Here is a 19,979-nt window from a genome sequence, read left to right as displayed (position 1 = left end):
TCGCCCAAATAGCAGGCGCATTAGAACTGAAATGGACGTCGCAGAGAAAATGCAGAGGAAGTGTAACATATGTAGACAACTAGGGCATAATAAGAACAAATGTCCATATCGTGGATCTAGTTCCACAACTTAGTTTTCATATTCATAAATCTGTGTACCAATGCTATTTATCATTAAAGTTTACTTTTTATTCCAAATAGAAGATGACACTTGAACAACAAACACAAACATCTAACATTACAACACCAATTACTAAAACAAAAACAAATACTGGAACAAAAACAAGTACTAAAACAAGAACAAGTACTAGAACAATAACAAATACAACAACAACATGACAAACAACCATTAAAATCTAAGAAATTACAACAGTTAACACTATGTCGTCTGATCCATGCATCATTTGGATGCAATCAATGTCGCTTTCAACTTCAACCCACCAACGTATCGTTTCTCCAGTTTCAAATGAGAACCTTGTTCTAAGCCTCTGAATCCTTCTGATGACTTCACCAGGTTGGTAATCTCCCTTTAACCAAGACATCAAGGACCTTTTCAGTTGGTCCAACGAACGGATGTTCCAAAATTTCATCTCCATTGGGGGTTTCAAAGGCGAGAAAATAACATGCCCATCCCTTTTTAAGATTACTTGTTCAGGATCCGGGCGCCTTGATGATGTTCGCTGCCATGACGACGGTCTTGGGGATGTCATGAACTCAACTTGATAGAGAAAGTGATAGGAAATAGTGGTGAAGAAAATGCAAGGAAATAACACTTTATTTATAGGAAAAGATCTGGGTTGTACACCAATCTACTTAACCCTAATTAGTGTCGCACTTGATAAATTAACCTTAACATGATTAACCCTAATTTTCTCAAAAATTTATAAATAATATTAATTACTTATAAATTTAATTAATATATAATTAATATATATATATATATATATATATATATATATATATATATATATATATATATATATATATATATATATTATATATATTAATCTTGTAAATAATTTTATTTATATATATGTATTAATATAAATTTATATAATTTATAATAAATCTAAATTCATAAATTAAAAAAAAATTAAAAAAAAAAGGAAGGAAAAAGAGTGTAGGCGCCACTCCTAGTGGCGACTTGCCCTACCCTTTAAGAGTAACCGCCAACTAGGGTGGCGCCCATGTACAAAATTAGGGCAAAAATTGCCCATTTTTGTAATTTTTTTGAAAAAATGTTTATTTTTGAATTTTTTTTGAAAAAATTGGATATTAAAAAAAAATTCTAATAATAAAGAAAAAATAATAAATATTATATTAATATTGTAAATAAATATTTATTTAAAAAAAACATTTTTTTATGAGATAGACAAAATTTTAATTTTGATAAGATGTTATAGTGACTCATATGATATGATCAACCATGTGCATATCACTATTCTCATAAGCGATATATAAGTGGCCTCTGACTCAAACTCAATATCAACGTCAATCCTAACTTTAACATACCCTAGTAGTAATCTTATAATGTGGACTAGAACACCACAATGCTGTATAAGTGTCCACGTGCAACAACTTAGTGTTTTGGAAATACTTAGTAGACTTCAAGTGACAAAATACATTAAATCTAATGAATAATGAATAAAGGGACACATGTGCTTTGATTAATCAGACCAAAATTGAATCTTATCGAATGCATACTCACTACTACGAAACATGAATATGCTAGTTGTTAACTCTTTAGCGTTTAACTTTCTATCATTCATGGATGAATACTTCAGCTTCAAGTAAATCCCACCAAAACATATATTTTACCAGATTCATCTAAAAAAAACGAAGGTGTATAAAGGCGTGATATCGTCACTATTCTAAACAAGTATTTTTTTCCAATTTAATTTGAAACTAATATTGTCGGGGAGTTCAGGAGAGTCAGGAGCACTAATGAGACTAATGTTCCAGGACCACAAGAGAGAGACACCACATCTCAACCCAAAACCTTAAGGTATTAGGTAAATGAATCATCTCTCTTATAAATCAAACATTTAATCCATTTATAGGAAAATGTGGGACTTTAACCACTCACATTTGCATCCAACAGTCTCCCCCACAAGTGAGAGTCACCCACATTCTATAACAGAATCACACACTAGATCTAACTCCCTCCCCCCCACAAAGCCGAACCACGACTCTAATACCATTGTTGAGGATACAAATCAGGAGGTCAACACGAGAGAGCATTTTACACTTTAGGGCTATTCTTTAAGAGCAACACACATTTGTGAAAGACTATTTACCGTGAAAATTGGTAAACAATCGCTGATCTTCCAAATTAAAATATTTTGGTTACTTACATGATCGATCAGATTGATCCTAGGACATGTGCTAATTGTTTTTAGGGTGAAGTCTGATGAATGATAAACACTTCGACAATGTTCATACTTACAATGACTTGCTAAAGAATGTAAAGGAAAAATAACGCAAAGAAGGTAAGGAAAGTGCTGGAAAGTAAATGGCGATGACGATAAATTTCTGAAAAGAAAAGATTGATTAAATTGCTTTAAGTAAAAATATGGTGCAATATCAAACGTACATTTTTCTCAATTTACACTTTCTCTGCACACAGATACTTTGAACAAGTTGATAAATTTGTACACACTTGAACACCCCCCCCCCCCCCCCCCCCCCCGATCCTAACACTAAGACCTCATATTTATACCAATCGAAATAACCGCTTCCAACAGCCTATTCACCAGATTAAGACAAGTGCCGGTCCGCATGTATGTAACTGCCCAATACGCCCCATGTATATCCTTAGCAGTTAGATAAGAACAAGAAATTCTCTCCCTCATTTGAATTCAAATCTTTTATCGAACTACCACCAGTGACACTTCTGTCGAAAACATCTCCAAACTGTTAGAAATATTTCTAAGTCCACACAGTATCTTTACTCTCGCATCAAGGTATCTTCGACTGGAATTTCAAAATGTATAGTTTTGTCGAAACATTCAATTTCTTCACAGGAAACTTTCTTTCCTTAATTAATTCCCTTAATCCACATTAGGCGTCGAAATTGGGAGCTAACAAATTGCCCCCCAAAAATGCCATTTTTGACATCTCAGAAGAAAAGAACATTTTTGAGACTATGGTTTGACGCCTTGAATAATTCTTGCATAGCTTCTACGCCACTAACGTTCCAATATTGCAAAACTATTCATCTTCTTTCAACTGGCCTATGACGTCATAACCATCATTACCTTTTTTCCAACACGTCTTTTCAACCCATGCGTAAATCTTTTTAATCATCACGTTTCCTAGACCCTAGGGGATTGTGGGATTATGCTTTAATTACCACCGTCCCACTATGTAATCCTGGAGAGACACGTGTCCCACTCGTTTGTCAACCATTATTGCTGATTTGAACCGTTTTTTCTTCCAAAAAACCTATAAAAAGCACATTTCTTACTAATTCCACTTTTTCACGCTTTCTGAAATCTTCAAGTACTTCAACTCTTCATCTTCTTCAAAACACCCTCGAAAAACCTAGATTTTTATTCTTTCTTCAAACCTTTAACAAAAATGGCCACTTCAAGCAAAGTCCCCAAAGAAACAACCAAGGATGTCAAGGTTTCCATTAAACAAATGAAGGCTCCCAAAAAGATCTTTGACCTTCCTCCTTTTCCCACGCTTCCTGACCCAATGATGATGGGTAACCAACAATATATCCCTGAACCAAGAACTGAAGAACATCAAAGAATTTATGAATCTCTAGTACTCATTCCAATCACCGTCTCTGGAAAAAAAATCATGCTTTATTTGGACCTTTACCTGACCTGAACATCGATTCTAGCAAACTTAAGGACTTTTTTCCCACTTACCATAGATGTAAGCCAATAGGCCAAGCAAAAAAACTTAGGACTGAAAGGACTACCACTGCTGAGGAACCCCAATCTTTAACAGATGAAACTATAGACTTAAGATTTATGAACAATGGATTTAAAGTCTTTCGAGCGACCCCCTCATTCAAAGATCCAACTGACTATCTAAGCTGGCTAAACAAGATAGAAAAAACCAAATCTCAAACATGGAAGGACATGGGAATTTATGACCTAATTATGTTGTCGAAGGTAGGACTGGGTTACAATTGACTTTATTAGTCTATTCCTTGTACTTCTGGGACAATACTCATTATACCTTCCACCTCTCTTACGGAATGATAACATCCACTCTCTTCGATATATCCGCTATCATATGGCTAAAACCAATTGGGGATACCTATGACCCAGATGTAGAATCTGATGACCCCACAACCTTCTCCACCTCTAGGGCTTCCTACTCAACCCACATAGCACATTACCATGACAAAGATACTGACATCGTCTCCGACATAGAACACATTACTTTCTTGGCTTTATGGTTATCCCACTATTTCTTATGTTCGAAGTCACTACAGGTTGCCAAGAAATATCTCACTATGGCGAACCAACTTCATTCTGGTCACGACGTCAGCCTGAGCGAAATGATTTTGGCCAGCCTCTACGAATCTTTGAGTGATGGCGTCGCTCAACTTAAAAATTTGAGAGGAAAAGGAAATCTCCTCCTTTCTGGTTGTTGCAACTTTGGCTAAACGCCACCTTCGAGACAAGTCTTCCTGACAAGAGCCTCGTCAATGAAGAAGCTGAGGAAGTAAAAAAATAGAAGGATCGAAGGAATCAACTTGGATCAACTAATCCCAAGCGATGAAGGGAAAGCCCTTCTATCTAAATTTATGAGCTATGTCATGATGTTTGCAAAACGTCATGAGTTCACGTCGAACATGGCCCATTTCGCAGCCAGAAAATACGGTCCAGAATGGTTCATGAGACCTTTCCCATCTCCCACTAAACACCAAGAAATAAAGTCTCTTTTAGTTTGGGAAGTCTTTCTAACTCCAAAAATAATAACCGTTAGGTTAAATCCGTCAAAGAGTCAGGTCACCCTGATTGCTTATCAGCCCAATCTCGTGGCTCGATAATTTGGGCTAATTCAAGTTCTCTCAAAATGTCCTTACGACAGAAAAAGCACCCTCCTTCTCTACAATGCAAATCACAACGAAACCACCGCTCTCAAAGAAATAGCTCGATACACTAGAAGAACACACCTTACCCCAGTTAGCTTCGAGCTGAGCTTCCTTTGCACTCCAGAATTTGGGAAGTCGTGGTCACAATATTATGCTGAAGAATTTTATGATGCTCATTCATTCACTCAGCACATTACTAAAGCTTTCCTCTTTGTGCAAGAAAAAAAATCAAGAAAGGTACTTGCACACACATCAAAGAAATTCAGGCATTCCAAAACTACTTTGAAACTACCTATAGGCCCGACGATCTTAGTCAAACCGTCTGCGAGGCATCTGTCACGCTGAAGGATTTTTTATAAAGAAAATGGAGAACTTAAAAATCCCTTCGTACATTCCTCCTTAGAAAAGATATGAAACGTCTTTCAAAATGTATCCTCTTAAATTTCCTCGACTACCAAACGCTGATTTTGGAGTGGCTCTTGCCCCTCCATTCCCAGACTGGTTCATTTATGGGGATTCTATAAAAATCCTTCGATAACAATCAAAGAAAAAAGCCCAACGGCTGGTTGCGACTAAGCACACTTTAGACAGTTTCAAAGGGCATCTTCATATAGAGATTGAATATATTCGCATTGAATAAGATATATATGAAGGTGTGGAGTGGGAGCCCTTTCGAATCACATCTCTCTATTAGGATATTTACTCTTGACTCGTAATAACAACTCTATTTTTCCTTTTAGCTACCAGAGTTCCACCCAAGAAACCAACAACCAAGAAGTTGGTCGAAGCAAAGGCTGAGGGGGGTAGCAAGACCATAAAGGTACATCTTTACTTTTCCCATTACTTTTTGTTATGTATAACGGTATTTCTAACACTTTGATATTTTTCATTCAGGTCGCTCGAAAGCCTTCCCCTACCCCTCAAAAAATCAAAATGAAAGAAGCTGAAGTCCTCGTCGTGATAGAGTCAGATGAAGACGACTTGTCTCTTGTTCTAGATCCAACCCTCAAGAAGAGGAAGAAGCAACCAAAAATTGCCGAAGCCTTGAGCCAGCCTCAAGCAAAAATTACCAGAGTTGTAAAATGACTTGCTTCTCTTACCATTCTGGAGCCTAACCCTGAAGAGCTATCGAAGATAACAGCAACGCAGATTGAAAGTGACAACTCCAGCCCTGGAGTCGAAGGGGACAACGTAAAAGCATACATTACTTTGTTCTTTCGATTTATTTTCTTCTATCACTTTGACTAATTATCTCTCAAATTTGGCTTTCAGAATGGTGCAGGCGCTGTCACACAAACAACAACCAAATCTTTTTTTGTACCAATCCTTCTCAATAGTATTGGCAAACCCACCTACCATCCAACATCTGCAAGGGATTCAGATAAAATCTCAATTTGCAAAATTAACCAACCTATTACTGAGGAGCATGAGACTTCTCCACTCAAAATCACCACCCAATACTCCCATACTAGTGGTTCTGATCATGAAAATGACTCAGGTAAAGAAACCCAAGTTGAAGTGAGCAAAGATGCTATGGTGGTGGACAAAGAAGTCCATGTTGGAAATGACTCGCCTGATGTCGAAGGTACATATAATGCTGCTTCGGAAGGTAGTGACGACCAAGATGAGGTGGGGGAAGAAGAAGAAGAATACCAACCGTTATTCCATGATGGACTTGGTGATGATGATGATGATGATGACCTCGAGGAGGAGGATAACAATGGTGAGGGGAACAATGACGATAACGATGAGGCAAACGAAGGACATCCTTAGGGCCTAACTACTGCCACTCCAACAACTGATGTTATTCCTGAAGGCATCAAAACTTTGATAGGAACAATTAGGGGTCTTTATTCAGAAAAACTAGAAGCCCTGAAGCAAATTCAACCTCTAGAGTATCTAAAGGATATGTTGAGTAGAAGGGAGAGCTCGTCTGAAATAAGTCTTGGCACCTTTATAGCATCTGAGGATCAACCTTCACGCAAACATGTGGATGAGGCACTCTTGAAGATCAAAGAAAAGATCTTTAAGGGTGATCTATTCTTACTCTTGCTGGCTGATCCTTCTGCCCCCTTATCCTTGAAAACTCTCCTTGACCAGGTTAATTTATTGGAAGCTTCTCCCGAGGTTGCCAACGTCATCTTAGAGTTGGGCATTATGATCAAACAAGTTGTTGTTGATCATAAGTTGTTACCCCAAATCACCAAGGAAATTGAGAAGAAAGCTGGTGCTGAAGCAGCTGCTTGGGATGCGTCTACTGAATCGACTAACAAAGTAATGGAACTGGAGCAAACCAAAGAGAAAAATAGGGCAGAGATCGAAAGCCATGACCGTGACATTGCCTCTTGGGAACCGCAAATAAAGGAACTACAGGACAAAATATTTGAATCCAAAAAGCACAAAGGTGAGCTTTTAAAGTTTGATGACACTTCCATGGCTAAGGAGCTAGATTTTGGTCTGGAGTTTGTTGAAAAGGCGCGAAAATTAGAGGCAGAGCTCACAACTCATCGGTAAAAAAGATCCCTATGTGAGAAACATTTGGAGCTTCACAAGGCAAAATATCTCCATATGAAGACTCATCTACCTTTTTAGCTTTAGTCTTTTTTCCATTTATCTCTTCATGGCTTTTGGTTTCAATTGTACTGATTATTAGCCCTTTGGGCCTTTGTAATGAATTTAAACCATGTTGGCAACATTTTTATTACCATGTTGGCTTCGACCAATTTGCATGCAATTATTCGTTTATTATTTTTATGTCTTGGAGCGCTGGCTTATATTTTTTCAAATATTTTCCATTCACTTTTAAGATTATTTTGTCTTTATTAAGCTCCTAAATCTCATAAGCACCGTTAGAGAATAGTTGCAAAATTTGAAAAGGACATTCCCATTTGGGGGTCCATTTCCCTAAGGCCCTATCCTTTCGATCCATTGGAATGATCACTTTCCAAACCAAGTCTTCAGGTGAAAACGTCTTAACTTTAACCTTTTTATTGTAAGATTTTTCTACTCTCTTCTTCTGCCTTTTACATAATTCCAAGGCATTGAGTCTCTCCTCATTGAGATCAACTAACTCATCTAGCATCATGTTCCAATATGATTCTGATGGAATTTCATGATGCCTCCAAGTTCTTGTTGATTATAGGTAAATCTCAACTAGTAAAACTGCATCATGACCAAAGGTCAGTCACAATGAGGTCGAATTAGTGGCTTCCTTGGGGAAGGTTCGACACGCTCACGAAACCTGATCTAAAGTCTTGTGCCAATTTCTAGGCCTATTCCCCACATGTTTCTTAATCAAAATAATTACCACCTTCTTCGCTACTTCGACCTGACCATTAGCCTGAGCATAATATGACGTAGAAGTTAATAATTTGAAACCCATTTCCTTAGCAAATTCTTGCATTTTTCGACCAGTAAATACTGATCCTTGGTTTGTGTTGACGGTCTTTAGGATTCCAAATCTATAAATAATATGTTTCTGGATAAATTCGATCACATCTTCTTGGTCTACATTTGGCAAGGGTATAACTTCGATCCATTTTGTAAAGTAATCAATGCTAACCAAAATATACCTCTGAATTTTGGATGATGGTGGTTAAATTTCCCCAACCAAATCTAAAGCCCAACCTCTAAAAGGCCAAGGTTTGACTATAAAATGCAGTTCGCTTGCAGGGACATGTTATATGCCTGCATGTACCTGACACTCTTGGCATCCTTTGGCGAATTCACTGCAGCCTTTTAACATGGTAGGCAAGTACATCCCTTGGTGAAATAATAACCATTTCATATTATGGCCAACCTGGTGTGCCCCACATGCCCCACTATGGACAGTCGAAAGGGCTAGATATGCCTCTGATTCACTAAGACATTTGAGTAAAACTCCCTCAGGAGTCTTTTTGAATAGTTCAATACCCAAAAGAACATAACTTAAAGCTCGATACTTGGTTTTCCGCTCGATAGATGCCGTCGGATTCTATAAATACTCCACTATTGTTTTTCTCCAATCCTCTTCTGTCAGCCTATCTACTGCGAAAATTTCGAAGCTCTCTTTGTCGATGTATCCCAACTCTGTCGTTTCCAAGTCTGATGGGGTAAATCTGGTCGACACAACTCGTCCTCTGACTTCAATTACCTTTTGCAATTTCTCTTTTTAAGTTTTATACCCAGATGCAATTTGAGCCAAGTCGTTAGCCATTTGATTTTTCAATCGAGGTATGTGTCAAATACTAACCATCTCGAATCTTCTTCATAATCGATTGGCCATTATGAATTACATGATGAGATTCTCTTTAATACATTTGTACTCTTTTGTGATCTATTTTATAACTAACTCCGAGTCACCCATTATTTCGACTCGAGTTGCCCCCAATTCCAACAATATCTCAAGTCCGACTATTAACGCTTCATATTCAGCCTCATTGTTCGAGCAAAATCCTTCCACTTTATATTTGAATTTTGTTGGAATTTTATTAGGAGAAATAATTAGAACTCCTATGCATGTTCCATCTTTGTGACTAGACCCATCAAAGTACAACTTCCAAGGCTCAAATTCGAGATAATTCAATGTGTTTTCAGTTATGGAGTACCACTTTTCCCTTAACAACTTTTAATGGCATGTAAGTTAGGGAATATTCAATTAAAGCTAGTGCCATTTTCCAATTCGACTGTGCAAAATTGGCTTAGACAACATATGTTTAATAACATCAAAATAAGATGAAACATAAACATCAACAAGTTTTATATAATGCTTCAACTTGGTACAGGAAAAATACAAGCATAAACACCATTTTTAACTATGTTATACCTAGTTTCTGCATCATTTAAGACCCTACTAAGGTAGTAAATGGCTCTTTCGACTCTATTATCCTCCTCCTGGGCCAACATGCTTCCTAAAGTCTTGTCGGATGCAGATATGTACAACCTCATACTCCTATTCCTGCAAGGTGGTGTCAGAATTGACGGATGACTCAGGTATTCTTTGACTTTGTAGAAAGCTTCTTGTTGAGCTTGTCCCCATTTGAATACTTCCTTGTTGAGTCGATGCAAAGGTGAGAAGGCTTTCATTTTTCCGCTGAAGTACGAGATGAATCTCCTCAAGAAATTGATCTTGCCTAGCAGTGACTGCAATTCCTTCTTAGTTGATGGCGATTTCGCCTTCATTATGGCCTTGGTCTTATTCTGGTTTATTTCGATTCCTTTTTTGTGGACCATAAAGCCTAAAGAGTCTCCCACCTGCACACAAAAATCACATTTGAGAGGGTTCATTTTCAGACCATGTCTTTTCATCCTTTCAAAAGACAGTCGAAGATGGTCTATATGACTCTTCCCTGAAACATACTTAACAATAATATCATTAATGTAAAATTGCATAAAAGTCTCTATGAAATCATGGAAGATCGAATTCATTGCTCTTTGGTATGCTACCTCAACATTTTCAGACCAAAAGTCATCACTACCCATTCATAGGTGCCTAAGGCTTCAGGGCATCGAAACATTGTTTTTGGGACATCCTCTTCAGCGATGAACATCTGATTATATCCAGAATATCCACCAAGCATGCTGAGATACTCATGGCCAGTGGCAGGATCGACTAACATCTCCGCCACAGGCATTGAATATTCATCCTTTGGGGTTACAATATTTAAGTCTCTAAAATCTATGCAAACCCTCAAAGTTCCGTTTTTCTTAATGACAGGTACAATATTTGCCAACCATTCGATGTACCTGGCCGTACGAATGAATTCACAACGAAGAAGCCTTTCGACCTCCTCTTTAATATTTGAGAGAATTGCAGGTACAAATCGCCTTGGATTCTGCTTGATGGGCTTCTTCCCAGGCTTGATTGGCAGCCTCAATTTGACCAGATCTCTGCTCAAACTAGGCATCTCATCGTAGTCCCACGTGAAACAGTCCTTAAACTCCTTCAGCAGTTGGATCACTTTGACTTTGAGTTAAGGGCTGATATTGGCGCTGATGTAAGTTGACCTTTTTGTCAACCCCTTTCCTAAGTAGATTTCTTCAAGTGGATCTTGAGCTAGCATCTTGATGTTTATTGCTAACGGATCCTTCTAGAATCCCAAAGGCTCCTCATCATAGATGGCGTCAAGCCTCTGGCCTTGATCTCCACCTTGAACCTTGTCAGGTGGTTCTGGATCAAAGTCCTTACCAGGACCTCTTTGGTGAAGTTCCTTGTTGGCTTCGACAACCATGTGTTTGTCTTCAACCTCCAAGGCCGCTTGCTGTTTGTTTTCGGCTATGTAGGCCGAAATTCTTTTTAGTGCTTCGAACTTAGTCATCATCACCGATTTTGCTTCCCCAACCTGTTGGGTCGACTCCTGACGTTCCTATGTACCCAAAATCATCTTCACCTACCACCTCACGATCCCATTGAAAACCATTGGTTTGGTGTAGATATAAAGAGCAATACGTATTATTGTCTGGAGTGAATGCATAGCTGGCCAGATCGTATGGAGCAATATTGGCCAAGTGTTTATCAAACTGGCATCTGTCGACATGATTGATTGGATTCTTGAAGTAGCCCTAGTCTGCTTCTACGTTCTCCATAATACTGTCTGGCCGCCAGATGGTGATTCTTTGGTGCATGGAGGATGGTACAACTCCTACTCCATCTATCCATTCGCTTCCAAGTAGCATGTTATAGTTGGCCTTTGTCTCCACAATCATGAACATCGTTGATCTGGTGACAGTTCCCACTGTTAGCTCGACCTGGATTACCCCAAGGGTGGTACCCACCTTTCCTTCATAGTTGGAAAGTACCATGTTATGGGGCTTGGTATCTGCGTCATATTTACCTATTCTCCTTAAAATGTGATGCAGCATCAGGTTCACCGTTGCGCTGCAATCTACCAAAATCTTATTAATTGGGATGTCTTCGACCTTACTAGTAATAAAAAAAGGCTTGGGATGACTCTTCATAGCCTTATATGGTCGCTCGAAGAAATCATTTTGTTCCTCCAAGCAACCATTGTTCATTACTTAATAGCACACTAGTTTATGAGCGACCATTTCCATTTCTGTGATGTTCTCAGTATCCTCGACCTCAGTTATCTGGTCGAATTCCCTGGGCAGCACTGATACCACATTAACTATGATATCCAGCGAAGGATCTGAACTAGAGTCGAAATCATCTGTGAGCATTTCGGATTCCACTACCACTCGATCATGTTTTTCTTTGGCCGCCTCTACTTGAGTGCCAAGCTTCCTCTCGACAAGTCTTAAATCCTCCTTCTCCTTCTTTCTAGCAGGTACATTGGTGTTGTATTCATTGTTTTCTTTTGCCTCAGCCTTCCTCTACGCCTTTCTACTTCTCTGTTCCCTTCTCCATTGGGAGTTGGGACCTTGTCATGGGATTCTTCCCCTTGTAGTTCTCAGAGATGTAGGCTGCTTTTCTAGAAGCCTGAAATTCTTTACGGTAGGCTAACGACGAACCTCTGTCTACTTCAAAGTTCTGCCATTTTCCCTGGTCACGCTTTCTGCCGTCGGTTGGCTTCACCCATTTTCCGTTGGAAGCCTCTACAGTGGGTTTGAAGGAGATAGGTTTGGCAGCAAGACCTCTTTGTCTTGTCCCATTAAGCTTCACCAGAGTTCTTCTTGGGTCGAAATACCTCCTTAGATCGAAAGCTCTTCTAGGATTAAAATCCCGTTGGTCCTGAGGGGCTCTCTGATCCCATTTATCTTTTGTCTTCCTGACTCCCTCAAGATTGTGCGCCGCTTTTTTGTCGAACACGACACTGCATCAAGGGCATAACCTGACTTCTGATTTTTTCCTCTGGCACCTATGGAGGAAGTCCATTAGAGTCTCCTCTTCTTTTGGGAAGGCCAATTTGTTATATTCTTCTTGTTGACGCTCATCGTCGACTTCCATGGGAGTTTCCTACGAGACTTCGATCATGTTGACATCTATGTTAACATCTTCAGTGATGCCCAGATTATGGAATTTCATTTGAAGGACCTCAGCAACCTTATCCATTTGTATGAAACTATCAGCAGTCTCTTTGGTCACCATCATCCAATTGGAATCTTTAGTGACTCCAGGGTCGGAACCGTCGGTGGTTCCGTTGGCGAAGCTTTCAACAGCCTCCTGAACAAAATTCTTGAGGAACTCCTGGTCGAGGTACTCAGAGACCCTGACCATGACAACCTTGTTAACGAAGTCCTCAATAACTCCGGCCATGTTGATGGTGTTGTTGAAGTCATCAGTAACTTTGACCATATTTACATCATCTGGCTCTGTGTAGTGAGCGTTAGCTACTTGCAGAGGGGCAAAGCCAATCTTCATTTGGCTCTTGGGTTTCTCTCCGAATTTGAGTCTTCCCTCTTGAATATCATTCTGGACAAGATCCCTGAAAAGAAAACATTGAGACGTTTTATGACCCATAAAATTATGGTACTTACAAAAACCTATTTTCTTTCTTTGTTCTAAAGGAGGCATTTTAGCACCAGGAAGCACTATCATTTGACCATCCTTAACTAACAAATCTAAGATTTCATCACATTTTGTAATGTCGAATGTGTAAGTTTCTTAGGAAATTTATCATTCTTTTCCGGTTCGATAGGGTTTTTCCATTCGAAGGGGATAAGACCTTACAGGAATAGGGAGAGCCTTGTTTTAGTTCAGCAAGGTCGATCTCGCTTTCGGCGAAGCTCGACGGCTCATCATATGGTCCTTCGTTATCTTCATTAAATTCGACGTAGTCTACTCTTTTATTCCTATTTGCTTTAGCTTTTTCTTCCTTCAAACGCTTTAGTTGTCGAACCCTATCAGCCAGTTGAGCCATATCCCTCAAGTATTGGGTGTCTAATTTCTTCCTAATGGAATAGTCAAGGCCCCCAGTGACCATTTTGACCAACTCATGTTCTGGCACTTGTGTAAAACATCTGGCTTTTAGTAAGAGGAATCTATTCAGATAGTCATCAATTGGCTCAGTAAACTTTCGTTTGATACTAGCCAACTCTTTTAGACTAATCTTCATCTACCCCATGTAAAACTGATCATGGAACATTCTTTCCAACCGAGTCCAAGTGTGGATTGAATTCTGTGGCAAGGTTGTAAACCACGTGAAGGCATTCTTTGTGAGAGAACTTGGAAAGTACTTTATCCTAAGGTTTTCGTTGTTCGAAATTTCTCCTGCCTCTATTAAATACCTAGCCACATGTTCGACAGTGAATTCAATAGTATCCCCAGAAAACTTAGTGAATTTAGGGACCTTCCATCTACGGGGTAAGTCCGACTGAAGGATATAATATGAGAGTGGTGACGTATAGTTTGGCCTTCGAAGGCCAAAGTTTACTCCGTTTCGAGCCATGATTCTTTCGACCATGGCTGCTAGATTATTATTTGCTGCCATATCATCGTGTCAAATTTGTTGTATGATGTTATCAACATTCTGATTCCTATTTACCAATGCTACCCTTGGTTCTTCCTCTATTGAGACTCGTGGTTGGTTTCTAGGGGGTTCGACCCTATGTTGTTCGACCGCTCCTCCCAAGTTTGCCATGTTCGCCCTGGGCGTGTCTCTTTGGTTTTGTTGAACTTGATTAATGGTAAGATCCTCCTCGAAGGTTACCCGTTGGTTTTCTACCATATACTCTCTTTGTGGATGTCGGGAAGGCTGAGGCACACCAAAGAAGTTCACCAGACGCGTCATCTATGCTGCCATTTGTTGGTTGGTCTGGGTAGTATTTTGGATTAGGGGATTAAGGATTGTCCCCATAGTTTGGGCTAACATCTGTACCATGTCTTGGTTACTCTCATCCATTTGTTGTCTAATGACTGCAGTAGAGTTATTCGTCAAGTTTGGCATGCGGGTAGAATATCCCATTCCTAAAGTCTGGCTATTTTGACTCATATTTACCCCAGAACCTGATCCTTATAACAACGAAGTCATCACAGGTTCTGAAAATACTGGAGGGGCGCTTTGTAAGTTTTCCATCATCTAAGTTGGCATTCCGTAGGGTTGATCTTGACCACTTAACAACATCAAATACCCAGGAGGCATAAAAGGTCTAAACATAGAAGTACCTATTGGTAGGGGTTTGTGGAGGGCCCCTTGGCCCAGTAAAATTCAGGATAGGCTCAGTATGGGCAATCGAATGCATAGGCATCAAACTTGCCATTGACGCTATAGGTTCAGAAATGGTTGCTAGAACCGTTGGTCCCCCGTCCAAGGAACTGGGGGTGGTTCTCCATTATTAGTTGACATATTTTGAGGGTTCGCACTATTTGGCTGGTTTGAATTTGTCATTTCCCTCGTGTATCTTCCCCTTTGTCTATCTTCGTTGGTGGTGGTTACTTTACCACTTCTTAATAACATACAACGAACTTTTCAAAAAGGAGAAAAATGATTGAACGACAAGAACTAATAAAATGAAGAAAATTTACTTTTTTTTTTCAAAACAGTTAGCACTGTCCACTGAGCTGCCAATTTGTTTACCGTGAAAATTGGTAAACAGCGCGCTGATCTTCCAAATTAAAATATTTTTGTTACTTACAGGATCTATCAGATTGATCCTAGGACATGTGCTAATTGTTTTTAGGGTGAAGTCTGATGAATGATAAACACTTCGACAATGTTCATACTTAAAATAACTTGTTAAAGAATGTAAAGGAAAAATAATGCAAGGAAGGCAAGGAAAGTGCTGGAAAGTAAATGGCGATAATGATAAATTTCTGAAAAGAAAAGATTGATTAAATTGCTTTAAGTAAAAACATGGTGCAATATCAAACATACATTTTTCTCAATTTACACTTTCTTTACACACTGATACTTTGGACAAATTGATAAATTTGTACACACTTGAATACATACCCCCGATCCTAACACTAAGACCTCCTATTTATACCAATCGAAATAACTGCTTCCAATGGTCTATTCACCAGATTGAGACAAGTGGCGCTTTGCATGTATTTAACTGCCTGTTAGTACCTTAGGATTGGCATTAATTTTGTAAAACAAATAATGTAATCACCTCTGTTGTTTTAATATGTTGGGTTGAAGAAGTTCAACATCTGGACCAACATGTCATGTAAGATGTCACAACATCATGACTGTGACATCGCGCCTGTGTACAAAACTGAATTAGTTAATTCTGTTATGTGTTAACTGATTTAATATTCTGGGATTAGTTAGAATCCTATGTGGCGTTTTTTTGGAGATCTTGAAGACTCAATCAGAATATTTGGTGAATATATAGTTTCAAAATATGGAGATATTTTAGGAAGTAAAAGATTGAAGACCTTGATTGTAGCAGAAGTTTTCTGCTGGCGTTGTAACAACAAAGGAGAAGTTTGCTGCGATTTCTGAAGGCCCAAATCCAGTTGGGTGTTTAGGTTATAAATAGCAGATTGTAACCTAGGTTTTGTAAGCCTCAAATAATGTAAAATTAGGGGTGTGTGAGAGGTAAACATCCCAACCTGTGGGAAGGTTATGATGTGTTTCTCAGTGCTCGAAGGCATGAGATTATTTGTAACTCAAAGCCTGTAGGTAAGAGTTTGTTGTGGTCTTGAACGAAGCTGTGAAGCAAGTTCAAGTTGTTTAGCATTACATTGTATTTGTAGTGATAGGAATGGAAACTGGAGGTTTCTATCTAGGAGTTCCTAGGTATAGATTGCATTGGGTAGGGATTAAGTGAAGAGTTGTAGACGGGGGAGTTTAACTCTGAATTAATATTGTTGATAGTGGATCTTCTTCCTGGCTTGGTATGCCCCCAGAGTAGGTGATGTTGCACCGAACTGGGTTAACAATTACTTGTGTTTTTACCTTCTGCACGTTATAATTCTGTTTGTTATAAAATAAGGTCAACCTGTAATGCTGTAACAGGTGATGTTCAAATCAATGTTGAGACATCATGCTGATAACTATGCAGGCTCAACAGAAGTAAGTGCTATGTTTGATATCTGCTGTGTCTTTGTACCAGATGGACATAACTGGGTGTTCTTTCATTCTATGGTGATATAGTAGCAGATGTCGTGACATCTGTGAATGTGTGTATATCAGTACTGGGTTTTAATTTGTATAACTGTCTTGCTGTATTAGTAACAATGTTGGATCAGATGTCATTACTTGGAGTAGAACATCTGAACTCTGACTACACCAGAATTTCAATTGGTATCAGAGCGGGCATCCTGCTCTGTTTCTGGATGAGATCCATGGGTGATACTTTCTGGTATCTTGCAAGGAGTTATGTTAGTACTGATGTTGGAACCTGTGGAAGGCTCTGTGATTTCCCTGAATGGTCCCTTGAAGTAGGTGGATGGACTATTCATGACAGGAACTGTGTGTACCTATCTCTGGAGGTTGGCAATTGGCCTTTGTGTGGGACAGCTGTGCTAGTATTGAATCATATTCAAACTTGGTATGTTCTTGGAGGCTGATCTGGTGAAATGTGTGTTCATAGGTTGAGTTGTATTATGATTTCCGCTGCATAATACCTGGCAAAACTCAAACTCTGATGTAGTTTCCCCTCATGTGGATGAAAGGCTGCTGCATTCAAGATTTCATCATAACCTACTGAAGATGTCAAAGATACTTGAGTCTCCTCAAGTCCACTCATCATGACGTTCTCACTTCAGGATGGTAAGAATCACCTGATCACTGATTCTTTTACTCTCTTGGGTAGTGTATATGAAGACCTTGAAGACTTTCAAGGAGGGTTTGTTCCAAGGAGGTGGAATTAATGTTCTATGTGATGTTAGAACATGTTGTTCAACAAGTATGCAACTACTGGTTGAAGAGCAGATGTTTTTAGGTGTCAAACAAAGGGATACTTGTGTTCGGAACCTACTCCTGACCGGGAAGAGGAGACATCTGTGTGTGCTAAGTTGACAAGGGTAGGGTCAACTGTGTGCGTGCTCAAGAAGGTCACTTTTAGAAGTCTGATCTCTAGAAGTAAAGCTGGTTGAGATGTGACATTGTGCAATTTCCTGCTGTTTGTCTTATTTCTGTAGATTGATCAGGGTTGGATAGTTGTTCCTTGAAGTACTATGTTGTGTTGGAAGACAAGTCCCCTGGATGTTAGAAGTCAATAATGGGGTAACCTGATTGCTATTACATTTAAGAGGATTGGGACCATGAATCTTGTTATTCAAACACCACGCTCAGAAGTGGCAGTTCTTTCAAGGAGTGAGAATATGAAGATTCAGAGGTTGGTTGAGGTAGTATGCTCTGGCAATGCATATCTACTATTGACTGGTGTTGTTTTTTTCACTAGTACTTATGGTCAACTGGAGTCTGATTGGTGTAATTGGAGTATGTATAGGTATAACTCATAAAGTTAGTTGCCACTAGTAGGGATGGTGTATGTCATGTTGAGACATTTGTGTACAATGCATGGATATTGGTGTGGAGTTTCCATGATTGTTAATTTGAGGGGGAGTTTTGGTTAACCTCCTCACATTTGGTCAGCCTAGGGTCTGGTTGGCTGTTGACCTGTGTCACATGGGTTCTGGTTGTTGTGTGACACATTTGTAAGGAAGGATTCATCTATCTCATTCCTAAGGGTGAATCTAATCTGGTAAGATTCTCAAAACGGTTGAGGTGCTTGCAAGCAGAAGATGTTGACACAAGAAGAGTATTTTCAAAGTATTCTTATGGTGGAAGTATCTGAAAGGATAATTGGGAAAGGATTTAAGATCAATGTCTACTTGTGCCAAGTATAAGTATTTAATTGACTATCCTTGGAGCTCAAGATAACTGATGTTCTTAAAGATGTTGGAACATCCCTTCTTCAAGACCCTGTGCAGAATCACAGGAAGGATAGGTCATTGGTTTATGATCTATCTCTTTGGTGGCAGCAAAAGCATATAATCTCTGAAAAGGTTTTCTGGCAAGGAACATGTTCAGCCTTGGTGTGTACAAGATGAAGAAGACATCATAGTCTTGATGGTGGTTACTTGGATCAGTTTATTTCTGATCTAGGTAAGGAAGTGCATTGGCTAATGCACATTGTGGAGTTAAGAACAAGTGGCAGCATTCTTGACATCATGGAAACAACCTTGCCTTAGGAAGTGGAATCCTTGGTATAGCTGAAGGGTTAGTCTCTAACTAGTCCTTCTGAAGACTCATGCATCAGAGTGTCTGATGTCTTTGAAGAAGAAGCATGGATTCATCAAGGTGTGAGCTTGGATGACTTAACTGCAAACCTGCAGGATGGAGGTTGTTTACTCAAACTTGGTTCCACAATCAAGTCTATGAGAGCGTTGAACTCTTGTTCTGTGAAGGGAGGAAGTTCTTTCAAGTGGAAGAAGAAGGAGCTGAATTCAACAGCTAGATGTTAAAACACAATGTTGTGACATTTGGTTCAACATCAGAATCTTAGTTGGTGAAGTGGCATATCAACTTAAGATAGAAGGGTCTACAAAGTTATAGATTGGGTACTTCGAAAAGATCGTTCTCATTGCAGTTCTTTGGAGGCGCTAGATGGAGATGTCACTACTGTGGTAGATTTGGTCATATAAAAGCCTTCTGCTACAGGTTGCATGGTTACCCTAACCAAACCCCTCATGTCAGACCTAAGCATAAGGCATCTAAGCATAATGTCCCCATCAAGAAGCGACAATGGGTTGCTAGGTTAGCTCACACAGCTCTAAGGGCGTTTACCAGAGAAGACTGATACTTTGATAGTGGCTGCTCAAGACATATGACTGGTATGGAGAATTTATTGGGGGATCTACAACCTCACACTACCAGTTATGTGACCTTTGGTGATGGTGCTAAAGGAAAAATCAAAGGTGTTGGTAAGCTGGACAGCTCTGGAGTTCCAGAACTGAATAATGTGCTGTTAGTAAAAGGACTAACTGCTAATCTCATTAGCATAAGCCAGCTGTGTGATCAAGGTTTCTATGTTCAGTTCACTAAGGAATTATGTGTTGTGACTAATGGAGATAATCAGGAGGTTATGAG

The 19,979-nt window shown here is 39.3% G+C and overlaps 1 protein-coding gene across 1 annotated transcript; it reads right to left on the bottom strand.

Annotated features, from left to right (window-relative positions):
* Positions 1-11,598: 11,598 nt before the first annotated feature.
* On the bottom strand, positions 11,599-12,051 carry LOC127082510 (uncharacterized). Its single transcript, XM_051022752.1, has one exon. The coding sequence runs from the start codon at positions 12,049-12,051 to the stop codon at positions 11,599-11,601; it is 453 nt and encodes a 150-aa protein (XP_050878709.1).
* Positions 12,052-19,979: the final 7,928 nt, after the last annotated feature.

The sequence above is a fragment of the Lathyrus oleraceus genome, chromosome 5 (genome assembly GCF_024323335.1).
Source record: "Lathyrus oleraceus cultivar Zhongwan6 chromosome 5, CAAS_Psat_ZW6_1.0, whole genome shotgun sequence".
NCBI lineage: Eukaryota > Viridiplantae > Streptophyta > Magnoliopsida > Fabales > Fabaceae > Lathyrus > Lathyrus oleraceus.
The sequence above is the reverse complement of the archived record's forward strand: the minus strand, read 5'-3'. Positions and strand labels throughout refer to the sequence as shown.

Excerpts from the sequence above, each read along its gene's own strand:
- LOC127082510 (XM_051022752.1), bottom strand. The coding sequence starts at position 12,051 with ATGAACAATGGTTGCTTGGAGGAACAAAATGATTTCTTCGAGCGACCA.